Genomic DNA, 14208 nt, shown 5'->3' on the forward strand with positions numbered 1-14208 from the left:
TGCAGGAGAAATATGCATCAACTCTCCGGAGGCCTGGGGGAGCCGGGTAATATCCGCTGGCCTTTGGCCGGCACACTCGCATTAGCCTGGGTTCTGGTCTATTTCTCCATCTGGAAAGGTGTCGAGTGGACTGGAAAGGTACTTTGTGCTAATTGTGTACTCCAACGCTACTCCTGATTGTTGCACTCATCCCTTTCTATTGGAACGACCTCCTGATTCAGTTTTTCACTCAAGTGCCTATAATTAGGGCTGTTATATTTTGAGGCAAAATTGCTGTGGGTGGTATCTAATTTCTGTCCGCTTTCCCCAGCTTGCACAATAGCAAAAGTCATCCTAGTTTTCTTCTAAAGCACCCCCCTCCCTCAACCGCCCCCGCTGCTGTTTCCCGAAACTGAACAAGCCAACCGCTTTTAATGCAAATTCGGCCCTTTTAAAGCTGTGAAAGGCTTCATGACATGACTTGAGAAACCCACGAGAGATTTGGGGTTCTCAGCTTGAGACACGTTTCAGACCCAAGATATTTGTGGCTTGATCTAATGGCTGCTTGCCATATTGCTCTGAAATACATTTGAAATGATGTTTCCCAGCGTTTTGGAAGCTGACAAATTTTAATTCAGATTTTGGTGGTGACAAATATTCAAACTCAAACTTCAATATTCACATTTCAGAAACAAAATTTTCCACTGCAATTTGAGATCTGCCTTATTTGGTTAAATATATAAAATCTGCTTTCTGATACTATCAAATACTAACTGTTGCTGCATGTCTGCTGCCAAATACTTCTACATACTGACTGCTACATGTCAGATGCTATGAAAAGCTGACAGCTACATATATAAACTCTTACAGGTTTCCAGATACTGATTGCTATATGTCACATACCGTTAAATACTGACAGCTACTGCATGTTAGATACTACCAAATGTTGGCCAGATCAGATGTCAGGTATTGTCAGTTGCTGACTGCTACTATATGTTAGCAGGCAGATACCATCCCATAGCAATTAGCAAATGTCAGATATTACCAAACGCAGACAGCTTCAGACACCAACAGGAAATGTTAGTTGGCACTATAGAATCTTTAACTGGGGAGAATTTTGAGGCAAACATGTTTGCAGTTTTACATTTAACAACAACATCCAAAACTCTCTCTCTCTCTCTTGCCTGCAGGTTGTGTACTTCTCCGCTACCTACCCTTACTTCATGTTATTTATTCTCTTCTTTCGTGGAGTCACCTTGCCAGGAGCCAAGGAGGGAATCCTCTTTTACATTACACCAGATTTCAGCAAACTCTCCCAGTCTGAGGTTTGTATTCCCATCGGATCCCTCCCTGTGACTGTGGAACTAACTAGTGCTACAGACAACAAGAGCCAATTGTCCCAGCAAGTTCTGAAACCCAAGGTGGAAATCAGAACAGAATTATTTACATCCACGTTTCCAAAATAACCTCTTCTAAATACCCTGGCGTGCCATTAAAGTCTGTTTCTTACACTATATCTGTCCTGTAGAAGTCGCTGACACCATTTCTGTATGGCAGTAGCTCCACACAAGCATTATAATGGAGTTAGTTTAGTTTTCCTATGTATCGAGTTTCAACATTAAAGTGTGCCCAAAGTGGGTCACAAATTTAGGGTTGGACAAATCCATCAGTTTCAGTTTCTCCTGCTTTTGATCACCCCACCCCCAAGTCTCAAGTTCTTTCGTTCCTGAATATTAAGACATTTGCAAATTTTGATTAAAATAAAATAAACAAAATTCTCTGCCATTGTACTGGCCAAATCCAGTCAATACAGGTATTCCCAGCATGGAGAAGATCAGGTTGCATGCCATGTAGCTGTTAAAGATGAGGAGCTTATCAGATAAAAAGATGTGGCAACCTTAATTCAGGAGTAACACAATTGAATAGAAAAGGATTCAAACCCTGACTTTTAAACATTAAGTACTTAGAGCTCTGGGCCTGGATGGATTAATCCATCCATTTCAGTTTCTAATGACATTTCGCTAGCATAATGTAAATAGCAAGGGGTGGTTTAAAGCAAATTTTCCAACTGCACAAATGTGCTGTGAGACACTCCCACCTGCTCCCACCCCCAAACACATTATTTCTTTTTCACGACTGGTCAGATGATCACCAACACTTATAGCACCTTAAACTTAAAGACAGATAGACAGGGCCATATGGCTACCCAGGAAGGTCGACAGACCAAGAGAAGTACACCACTGGATGTCACCTACAGCCCTCAACTGAAACCACTGCAACGGATCATCCGTGAACTCCAACCCATCATCATCACAGACACTTCTCTCACACAAGCCTTGGGAGGCAGAGCAGTCCTGGCCTACAGACAACCTCCCAACCTGAAGCAGATGCTAACCAGCAATAGTACACAGGACAGAGACAAAGACAGAGGGACCTAACCATGCAATAGACCCAAGTGCCAACTCTGCCCCCTCATCTATTCAGGCCACACTGTCACAGGACCCAACAACATCAGTCACACCATCAAGGGCTCTTTCACCTGCATCCTAATATAATTTGTGTTACATACCATCCCTGACTTTGTCTATTGTTAAGTTCTTAATAAACACATACACATAATATGTTTTTTTTGCCACCACTTTTTTTAACTGCACGTTATCAAATTTCCAACTGCACATTTTCCCGCAACTGCACACTTTGTGTCCAACTGCACACTAAAAAAAATCCCTGGTAAATAGCGCAATGGAGGGAGGATGTCAATTTACTGCTGAAATTTGGACAGGATCTACACTACTCCTTCAAAGGGATTTATAACAGTTTTGACAACTGTTGGGGCCCAGGACACACTCCATATACAGTGCCTGTTTATCTGCTCAATGTACTTGCCCACTGTTAGGTTTGAGATCTAGGGTTTCTTTTAATTGGTCTGCCCCCTGCCCAGAAAATTGTACTGCGCCAGCTGCACTGGTTACCAGTATAATTCCAAGCCCAATTCAAAGTGCTGGTTTTGACCTTTGAAGCCTTAAAAAGTTTGGCACCAAGTTACCTGAACAACCGCCTTCACCCATATCAGCTTGCCTGCACTTTAAGACCAGAAAGAGAGGCCCTTCTCATTTGCCCACCTGTGAGAGCAATTAGGCGGGCGATCACACAGGAGAGGGCCTTCTCTACAGTGGCCCCACGCCTCTGGACAAGCTCCCAACGGAGGTCCACCACGCTCCGTCATTGCAGGCTTTTAAGAAGACTATAAGAAAAAGAGGCTACTAGCTCTGGTGCTAAGAAATGTCAAAAGAAATTTCTTTATTTTTATCCGTAATATAAAAATTTAAAAACGTTCAAAACAACTTCCAATCCAACTTGTACAACGCTCAACGTTTCGGATCCGGAGATCCTTCGTCAGGAGCTATAAGACATTCAAGTAATATGTAAAAAAAATCATATTACATTGTAAACGTACACATACATTTTATTATGCGGTCATAGACCCAGTAGAAACAATACCAACAATCATTAATTTAAAACCATAAAATCACAGTCATTTGTTCATTATACGAACAGGCTATTATTATTATTATTATTATTATTATTATTATTATTATTATTAATAATAATTTATTTATATAGCACCATCAATGTACATGGTGCTGTACAGATTACACAGTAAATAGCAAGACCCTGCCGCATAGGCTTATAATCTAATAAAGTTGTAGTAAACAATAAGGAGGGAAAGAGAATGCAAACAGGCACAGGGAAGTGTAAACAGGCACCGGGTAGGGTGAAGCTGACAGTATAGGGTCAGAACAAACTCAATATTTAAAAGCTATAGGGAAAAGAAAAGTTTTTAGCTGAGTTTTAAAAGCTGTGATTGAGTTTGTAGTTCTCAAGTGTTCTGGAAGAGCTTTCCAGGCGTAAGGGGCAGCAGAAGAAAAAGGACGAAGCCGAGTAAGGGAAGTAGAGGCCCTTGGGCAGGCGAGAAGCATGGCATCAGAGGAGCGGAGAGCACGAGCGGGGCAATAGTGTGAGATGAGAGAGGAGAGATAGGCAGGAGCTAGACCGTGAAAAGCTTTGAAGGTCAACAGGAGAAGTTTATATTGGATTCTGGAGTGAATTGGAAGCCAATGAAGAGATTTCAGAAGTGGAGTGACATGGTCAGAGCGGCGGGCCAAGAAGATGATCTTGGCGGCAGAGTGGTGGACAGAGACCAGCGGACTGATGTGAGACGAAGGAAGGCCAGAGAGAAGAAGGTTGCAGTAGTCCAACCGAGAGATAACCAGTGCGTGAACAAGCGTCTTGGCAGAAGAGACAGACAAAAATGGTCGAATCCTGGCAATATTATACAGGAAGAAACGACAGGCTAAAAGAGTTATTAAAACATACACATGTTTATAATATATAGGCATAGTTAGAACACCTGGTACAAAAGATAAGCAACAGCAGCCTGGGATAAAATTTACAATTAAGATGAGATCAATTTGCGATTCCTTTGTATGGAGAGGAGGAATTTAGCCACTAATTCTGTTGTTAACTTGTTTGTACCTGCCAGAAAATATTCCAAATACTGTTTGGGTGTCCTTCCAGGGCATTTTCTCACAAGAGGGCCAAGAAATCTATTTCTCTCCTCCCTGTGGAAGCTACATTGGAAAAAAAACATGGTCTAGTGTTTCGACTGCTTTGTCACCACAGGGACACAAGCGGTAATCATATGGGATGCCCTGATAACGCCCTTCCAAGATTGCAGAAGTAAGGCAGTTAAATCTAGCCCTTGTAAAAGCATGTCGGTACATTGTTTACATTGTAAACAAGTTCATCCAACTTAAAATTAAATAAAAGGAACAACACTCACAGTCTAATACAATATATAGACCTTTACACTAAGTTTTTACTGGACTAACCTACTCGTGATGTAATCAACTTAACCGTTCGTATTAGAGGAAATGCTCATAGCTTTCTGAGTTGTATTTTTTATTATTACAGCAAATGTAGTTATTTATATTAACTCTGTACTTTTCTCCACTCCCTAAATCTGTTCCTGGCTATATAGTCATAAATAACTTCTTTTATTTATCTTTTAACAAGAAGGCCTTGAAAACACATTATTTTACCTTGTCCTTCTCGTGATATGAGTGTTGTTGCTACTATTTCCTTTGTTGTTGCTGGTTTTATTGTTGGCTTTTGTTGTTTTTATTGCTATTTTATTGTGCATATGTTTTTATTCCTTTTAGTGTTTTAACTGTTTTTATGTATTTTATTGTTGTAAGCCTCCTTGCGAGGGCTTTTGCCCTGAAAGACAACCAAGAATAACCCATCTTCTTCCTTTGCAGGTCTGGATGGATGCAGCCACACAGATCTTTTTCTCCTATGGCCTAGGCCTGGGGTCTTTGATTGCTTTAGGAAGCTATAACAATTTTCACAATAATGTCTACAGGTCTGTGTTGTGTATACCAATAATAATAATAATAATAATAATAATAATAATAATAATAATAGCAGCAGCCAGCTTTCCCCAACCTAGTGTTGGGCTACCAATGCCCATGCTGGCTGGGGATGATGGGAGTTGCAGTTCAACACATCTGGAGGCCTTTTAGCATTGATGCAACCTTTTCAAATGTCCCAAGCATTTTACATATATTATCTTCTTGTAATTCCAATAATTGTGTTAATCCTTCTTAGAGTAAATTCATTGAAATGAATCCCCTATTTTTATTCCCTCTTGCTGTGTGCGGAGGCGAAGAGAGACTTGTTTTCCTCACACTACCTAGTCAGCTTCTGGCTGAGCTGAGATTTGAATCAGGGCCTCCCTGATCATACCTCAGTCTGTTACACAGCCACATCCTAGGCACGTTTACTTGGGAGCAAGTCCATCTGGGATCAATGCAAGAGTGCACAGTATTGCACTACAGCTGCTCGGATTATATGTAGCAAGTTCTTTAACTGTTGTGATGTAGAGGGAATTTCACCAGGTGCTGCATGCATACAAATGACACCTGCTGAAATCCCCTTTTCTGTACAACTGTTAAAGATACAGGAGCCCTGTCCTCCTTTCCATGTGGTCACCCATTCCAGATGGGCATTTGCTAGTTTTCTTTTAGCCTGCTCGGCATATGAATCTACCTCAGCTTCTCTTAGCAGTTTTTCATTTTTTGTGGGGAGGATGGAGTGTATTCTAGGAAACCAAAGTACCTGTTCATTAATATCGTGCACCACTGCAGTGCATTTAAGTGAATAGGTAAACATTAGAGCTCCATCACACCTACACTTTTGCCCTTGTATTATCCCCCTTCGTTTCCATAGCGTGTTAAACTTTTAGGGTTCATGCATCTTTACCCCTCTCCTCCCCTGCGCACCTGCGCATCGGCTATCGCATCTGCCTGTGGATCTGCTTCATATCTACCCCTACACTTTATTGGTTGCTGATGGTTGGACAACTCCTCGCCCCCTCTCTGCAGTGACTGTGATGGACATGGGGCTACTAGGTGTTGCTCTGCTTTTTCCTCTGTAGTAACTTCTCTTGTTGCTGAAGAGATTTGGGAAAAACAAGGACTTCTCTCCCCTAAGTAGTTTCGTGGACATCCCCTGTAAGTCATTAAGCACCCTCCTACACATCTTTACTTGAAAGTAAGTCCCGGGTTGTTCCATTCTGCCCTTTAAATAAATAAATAACCCACTTACCTGAGAGTAAGCCCCACCAAACTCAACAAGGCTTATTTCTGAGTAGACTTGTGTGAACAGAGTGCTGGACTAGATGGACCCTTGGTCTGATCCAGCATGGCTCTTATGTTCTTATGTCCATGGGGTCTGGGGGCATTCCTTAGGTATTGGTTAATCTGTGAAGCACAATTTCTCATTTTTCCAGTGCCAAGTTTGTTCTGTCCTGATTCTTCACTGGATTGCAAAAAATCTTTAGTCCACATGAGAATTTGTACATATTTTCCTGCACATTTTTAACACACACACACACATGTTTTTATACGGCTTTCCCCAAATGTATGCATCTTTAAAGTGATTTTCCAATGAACAGAACATTTTTGGGCACATTGTTTTGAAATATATACATTTTTATGTGCCTGGAGGGGGCAAATAGTATTGCAAGCTTCACAGATGTACGGATTTTTATGGCAAGCTGCATTCCAGTTTGTAGTTTTGTTCAGGGAGTGCAAATTCGGTAAATTCATATTGAACTGACAACTGAACACATTTCTCACCTATCCCTACTTTTGTTACAGGGCTCCAAAGCTATGGCCCAAGGAGTTAAGGGGGAAAGCTGACCTTTATCTTCCATTGCTGCTAAGCACCAGTTGTTAGCCAGAGAACTACAGAAAGAGGAAAACAGGAATGCCTGAGTACATTCCTACATACAGAGATGTACATTCCTACATAGGCTTTAATACATAACTATGTACACCAGTTGCTGTGGAACATGGGCAGGAGGGTGGGTTTCCCACGGGCAGCTGGTTGTTGAACAGAATGCTGAACAAGAAGTTTCCTTGGTCTGATCCAGCCGGGCTTCTCTTCTGTTCTTAATAGCAGCAGAAGACTCTCCTAGCCACATCACCATTCGTAAGCAAAGGGGCAGCTTTTGCAAGGGTCGTCCCCCTACTGATAATCAATTTAGGGGCACACAATTTGCTTATCACAGGCTGTATGAGACATTGCCTGTAACAGTAAATGATTTCAAACCCTCCATGATTCATCATGCTTGCCTCATTTGCAAAGGCAGCCTAACCATTTCTGTCTGGTGCGATTTCCTCCGAGTTGCTGATCACGCTGAAATGCTCTCTATTCCCCCCCCCCCCCCGGTACAATGTTTCTCTTACGAAGAGTCTTTCTCGGGGCCACTGAGCATCACATGTTCCTTCAGAAATGGGTTTTTGCTGCCCTTTTCTTATTCATAGTTAATATATATAGCAGGAGAGGGTTGAAGCAGCTTTAAACATTCACAGGGAAAACCTCTTAAACCCTTTCCTGTTCTCAATCCATTAGCTAGAATCCAGGGTCTTGCTTATCAACCTCAAGCTGAATTTAAGGCTGTCCATCCAACCATGGAGAAACAATTTGTGGTGGCAACCTAGCTGGTGCATGAACCTTTGACTAGGACCTTTCTCTTTGCTCTCTTTCCCTCTCTCACTTTTTCTTCTCTGTGCAAGCTCAACCAGGGTCTTGTGTTCCGTTCTGTCACTGGCATATTTGCTTATCTCAAAGTTCACAGCGGATCAAGATCAAGATTCATATTATTGTATTTTTAGCAACCGTTATGCAATTTCAAAACATTCAGAATGGTTAAAATGTTCCGTGCCAATTGTATTTCTACTTGACCATTCGTTTATTCATTTATATTTCACATGGTTCTAAAGTACTGGAATAGATAACTTGCAGGATATTCAATGAATGGAGGCCAGATTACAGGGTCTTCTTGGTAGTAGCACTGCAAGTCTGGAATTCCTAACCTAGGACCATTGGGCTTCCTCTTTGTTCCTTCCATAGGGAAATGAGAACAGGGCCATCTTGGTAATGGCACCCAGATTGTGGAACTCTCCTGTCTCTTGAGTTTTACCAGGGTATCAAATCAAGGACATTTCTACTCCAATGTGCCTTTGCTTTGTCTGAAGTACAAAATTACTGTTAAAAAATATTCATGGTGTGGAGAATGTGGATAGGGAGACATTTTTCTATCTCTACCATAATACTAGAATCCAGTGGGATCATCTCATGAAGGTGATAGGTGGGAGATTCAGGACAGATAAAATGAAGGACTTCTTCACACAGCACATAGTTAAACTACGGAATTCGCTACCACAAGATGTGGCGATGGCCACCAATTTGGATGACTTTAAAAAGGGGGTTGAATAAATTCCTGGAGAAGGCTATCAATGGCTACTAGGCCTGATGGCTTTGTGTTACCTCCAGTATTAGAGGCAGTAAGCTTATATACACCAGTTGCTGGGGAACAGGGGTGGGAGGGTGCTGTTGCACCATGTCCTGCTTGTGGGTCCCTGGTCGACAGCTGGTTGGCCACTGTGTGAACAGAATGCTGAACTAGATGGTTCCTTGGTCTGATCCGTGTCCTGCTTGTGGGTCCCGTGTCCTGCTGGTTGGCCGTTGTGGCTCTTCTTACGTTCTTATGTAAGCTCTTGCTTTGGCAATGTATTTCTTAGCTGGCTTGATTGTTTTCTAGCCTTCTCATGCTGCTGTTTTCATGATTTCATATGTTATTTTTCTGGATTCCATATTTTTCTCCATTCCCAACTCTACTATTCTATGATTCTGTGTCCCATAACAAAAGACCTGTTCCTAGCAGATAAAAATTTCTAAAGCTGATTGGTTGATCTCGATCAACATGGCTGCCTGCAATTTTGGGATTTTCTTCAGGGGTGTGGAGATGGGAACCATTGCCTTGAGTACCCCTACTTCAAAATTGGCCACTCCACCTCTGGTAATGTTGTTGTTGTTGTTGTTGTCGTCATTGTATTTGTTTATTTTTGTGCATAGTATATTGTGGGAAATGTAGGGTACAAATAAATTGAACATAAGAAGAGCCCTGCTGGAACAGACCAAGAGTCCATCTAGTCCAGCACTCTGTTCACACAATGGCCAACCAGTGGGACACCAGACCCACAAGCAGCACACGGTGCAACAACGCCCTCCCACCTATGTTTCCCAGCAACTGGTGTATATAGGCATACAATTGGGTTTTATCTCGCTTTTAAAAAATGGGTTGGATCTGGAGAAGGTCTCATGAAACTCCACCCATGGAAAGGGCTTTTCTGGCTCCCCCTCTTCACTCCCCCTGTCCTGTCCCCCCAGCTACTCCTGAGGGGCGATGGACCTTCTGGAATCACATAGGATGGATAACTCAGAGGAATACAGTGGAGCTGTCTTACATAAGCATACACGCATCACTGTTCATGGCAATTCTGGATCCAACCCATTATATTTTTGTGTTTTAATCTGCAACCTGCCTTAAGAGCTGAAAGGCAGGGTAGGCATTTTCTCACATTGATTAATTACTTAATTAAAGGGAAATTTTCTTTTCCAGAGACTCCATCATCGTTTGTGCCATAAATTCCACCACCAGCATTTTTGCAGGATTTGTTATTTTCTCCATCGTTGGCTTCATGGCTCACATCACCAAGAAGTCAATAGCCGAGTTGGCATCCTCAGGTACTGTTTCTTCAGCAGGGAAATGGATCCAGGCCTTTCAGGAGGGATGCCAGCGTACCATATACCAGCAGTATGGCCATGTCCCCTTCAGTTAATCGTCAAGTGTCCTCCTAAAAATTGGGCCAAGTTCTCTAAACTCTGTCGAGGGACTTAGGGCAGTGCTTAATTTGTATTAATTATATCATATTTTTATTTATCACTATATCATATTCCTCTCTGCTAAGTAGGCGAAGATCTTGGGGGAGGTCCAAGGTTCGATCCCTGCAAGAAAGTTTATTTTTGTTCGTTTACAAAAACAAAGTGCTGTTCAGTGAAATAACATCACACTGTGTGTACTACAGCAAAAGGGTTCCATTTATCCAATACTTAGACTGACGTAATAAATCTATTTTTTCTTCATTTGTAGTTCATCCATTTCAAGAACCTTAGGCTGGATCCTATATGTGCTCATCTGTTGTGCTTCATATCTGGAACAAGCTGGAAAAAATATATACTAAGAATACAACAATAACCATTCTGTGTGTTTTGTTGGCTGCAGGTCCAGGACTGGCCTTCCTTGCCTACCCTCAGGTCGTCACTGAGTTGCCCATGTCCCCTCTCTGGTCAATTCTCTTCTTTTCAATGTTAATGATGCTTGGACTTGACAGCCAGGTAAGGTATTAAATATATATATATATATATATAGTGAGGACATGAAGCAGGGCAAGGGATAGAGATTTGAGAGATGGATTTTTTTCTCGCAATAAGCTATACAAGTAGGACATGCAACAAAATGTTGCAGTGTGGAGCACTGCTGTTTGGGCTTCTTGGCAGCTGACTATGCCCTTTTCAAGGATACTCCATTCGATTCCCCATCTTTTCCATTTCCTGCCCTGTTCCCCATCAACAGCATTCTGTGATCACTGAGCATGCTCAATGCTCACTGGGCAGTTCAGGAGTGGGGGGTTGCTCCCTCCCCCCCCTAAATATTTGTTTGACTTCTGCAAACTTTGGGGTTTCCTCAAGCCTGCTGTTATCTTCATCTTGAGTTTGGATAGTGCTGTTTTTGGCTACACAAAGGCCAGAATTTGGATCACTATTAGTAGATGAGGATTAAATTCCTTTCCTCGATAATCCCCTCTTCACTAGTTTTAGAGGGTTTAGGCCATCAGAAAGCTCATTTAGGACCACTGTCACTGGTCCAGAGACCATCCCCCCCACCGCATCCTAGGAACTCCGCCTCTGTCTGAGGGGGAGGGGACATCAGAGTTGACAGATCCCAGAGTCTGCTGCAGGTTCAAGAGGGTGGACTTGGGAGAAGGTGGGAGGCAGTCTCTTAGGGTAGCAGCTCCCGAGAGGATTCTCAAGTAAAACCCTCCATAATGGAAAGTGACTGTTGGAATATTGGGAACAGCCCCGCATGAGCTGAAAGCAACTGCCTGCCTTGGTTAGTCAAATTAAGTTTAGAGCATAGCTCCTAGCATTCACACACACTTCAGGTGAGAAGGAATGTTTGTTTGTTGAATAAAGTTTACTGCAGACATCTTTATTCTCTCGTATCTGTGGGGGGAGGGGGTGGCATCACAACAAAGAGAAGCATTTCAACCATTTACAAAGGGGGGAAACTGTACAGGAGCGTGGAAACTACCCAACAGTGACCAAGGGAAAGTGGGTGGGGCCTGGGAAGTTGTGGGGCATCTGGGGGACTCTGTTGGCCTGGAAATGGGGTCTTAGGTGGGCTGGACTTGGGCCTCCAGAGCTGAGGTTCTTCAATCCACCCTTTCTTGTTCGAATGAGACAATCCAGGGGAAAAACCGAAAAGTAATTTTGCTCTGAGTGCAGATCAGCTCTTCCTGAATCAATGACAAATTGATTCGGTTTCACATTTTAGTTTGCCTCCCAGCGTTTTAAGACGGGAAAAGCGCCCCTTTATTTTACCGCAAAATCCATTTGTTTCATTGTGTCAACTATTTATAAGTTAATACTCACAGGGGATGCAACTGTGGCTGAATTTGACCTGGTTCATAATTTAAAAATGATGCAAATGCTAACCGAACAACTCTTTTCATTCATTCTTTTTTTTTATGCCACTAAATACCTTTTTAAAAAGCATTTAATTTTACATGATGTGCTTGAGAGCTGCTTCCCCCCACCCCCCAAGGTGGCTGCCAGATACTTTTAAAGTGACAGCTTTCTCTACTCTCTTAGATGTTTCTAGAAGTAATTACTTTTAGTGTTGCTTCTTAATCAACTTGTACACTGAAGTGCCCCACAGGGTTGTGGTTTTTGAAGAAAGCATTTGAAGAGTGACATCTGAGAGCTGTCTGTAAGCTATCCCATCAGCCATACTGTTAATATTACATATGTCACCTACCAGACAAGCATTTTGGATTAAGAATTTGGAGCCGTCCACCTGACAAAGGCTCACCATTCAAACCATCCTTGCAAAGATTATTTGCTCAACAAATGCAAGTAATTAGCAAATAAGTAAAATTAAATTAAGGTCAAATTAACTTAAATTAAGGTCATATTCATTGTCGGTGAAACACAGAGGGTGTTATCCAGTGGTACTCCTATACCAGCCTTCCTCAACCTGGAGCGCTCCAGATGTGTTGGACTGCACCTCCCAAAATGCTTCTGGGAGTTGTAGTCCAACACATCTGGAGTGCCCCAGGTTGAGGAAGGCAGTCCTATACAGAGTAGACCCATTGAAGTGAATAGGCCTAATCTAAGTAGGGCTACCATTGGATACTGCCTACTTTACACATCACAATTACCCAGGGTTTTTAAACACTTTTTAAGCAAAGAAGTGGGAGCAAAGCATGCTGTCTCCTGGTTGCCCGATCACTCCTGCTTCAAATGGGAGGAGCTAAACAGTCCAGAGACACTGGATTGTTTATTGTGACATCCAAACACAGAACTCTGAGTTGTTGGGGGACAGACAGCCCACCATTGGAACCCATGGAGGAGAGCTCCATAGTCAAATCTCCTTCTCCAAGGTCAGAGCTCTGTTTCCAGCCTGGGAGGAAGAGATCCATTGCATCCTATGGACCCCTAGACACCATCTAGGGCAGGGGTGGGCACATTTGAGAGGCTCAGGAGCCATTTTTGACCCCATGGCTGCCAAAATCAGGGGGAAAGCTAAACAAAACAAAACAAAAAAACCAGAAACAAAATGGCATCCCTAGCTACTACGGAGTCACAAAAGGGACAAAATTAGTTTGTAAATAAAAAGAGCAGCTCTGGGTGCCATTTTGTTTTGATGTTTTGGTGGTGGTGTTTTTAATGGGGGTCTCTCCAAATTTGGGTGGTGGTGGCAGGGGCGACACCTGGGGCTGTGGGGCTGCCTGTGGCTCAGGAACTCCATGTTGCCCACCTTCTGGTCTAGAGACTATAGGATTGGTTACCTTAGGGAATGAGGAGTAAGAGGATAAGATGATGGTCATATTGGAACACCAGGTTTTGAGGGCAGATTTGAAGCACAGGTGAGACATGGCACTATACGTGTCTTCAGGGAGGGAGTTCTACATGCGAACTGCAGGAAGGAAGAACAGGCACAGCTGAATGGCCTGGAATTTGGGGGCTGTCCTTGGGGGCGTGTTGTTGTAAGGATAAAATGGAGAGGAGGAGGATTATGTACTCCACCTTGGGTTTCTTAAGAGGAAAAAAGGCAGGATATAAATGCAATAATAAATAAATAAATAAATAAATAAATAAATAAATAAATAAATAAATATGGGGACTGTTAGTATGAGCAACTGCTCTCCAAAATTAAACTCTACACCACTGCTAGTGTCTAAGAATAGAACAGCGTTATGATAGCCAACCTCAGCTGTATCCCCGAGCTCTGTGTGAGACGGAACTGAGAATGTGCTTTTGCACATATCGTTTCGTTAGTGCAGCAGAGCCTACACCAACAGGGGCATGACAGGAGAACACTTCTTCTTCGTCATCATCTTTTCTGAACGCTTGTTCTCATAGTGCCAAACCACGGTTTGGCGTTACATCTGGATGTAAAGATTGAGGCGAAGAGCCGGGGAGGCCCTGTTCCAGGGAGCTGTGGGTGAAAGGGGAAAACAGATTCAATATGGA

At 42.7% G+C, this 14208-nt stretch overlaps 1 protein-coding gene across 1 annotated transcript in view; it reads left to right on the forward strand.

The window, feature by feature from the left end:
• Positions 1-14208, forward strand: part of LOC134404237 (sodium- and chloride-dependent GABA transporter 1-like) — a 46219-nt gene that overhangs the window by 11315 nt on the left and 20696 nt on the right. The window contains exons 5-9 of the mRNA XM_063134934.1: positions 6-138; positions 1170-1304; positions 5301-5404; positions 10013-10137; positions 10676-10788. Of these exons, the coding sequence (XP_062991004.1) occupies positions 6-138; positions 1170-1304; positions 5301-5404; positions 10013-10137; positions 10676-10788 (610 nt within the window). The remainder of the gene's footprint in view (positions 1-5; positions 139-1169; positions 1305-5300; positions 5405-10012; positions 10138-10675; positions 10789-14208) is intronic.

The sequence above is a fragment of the Elgaria multicarinata genome, chromosome 9 (assembly GCF_023053635.1).
Source record: "Elgaria multicarinata webbii isolate HBS135686 ecotype San Diego chromosome 9, rElgMul1.1.pri, whole genome shotgun sequence".
NCBI classification, from domain to species: Eukaryota; Metazoa; Chordata; class Lepidosauria; order Squamata; family Anguidae; genus Elgaria; species Elgaria multicarinata.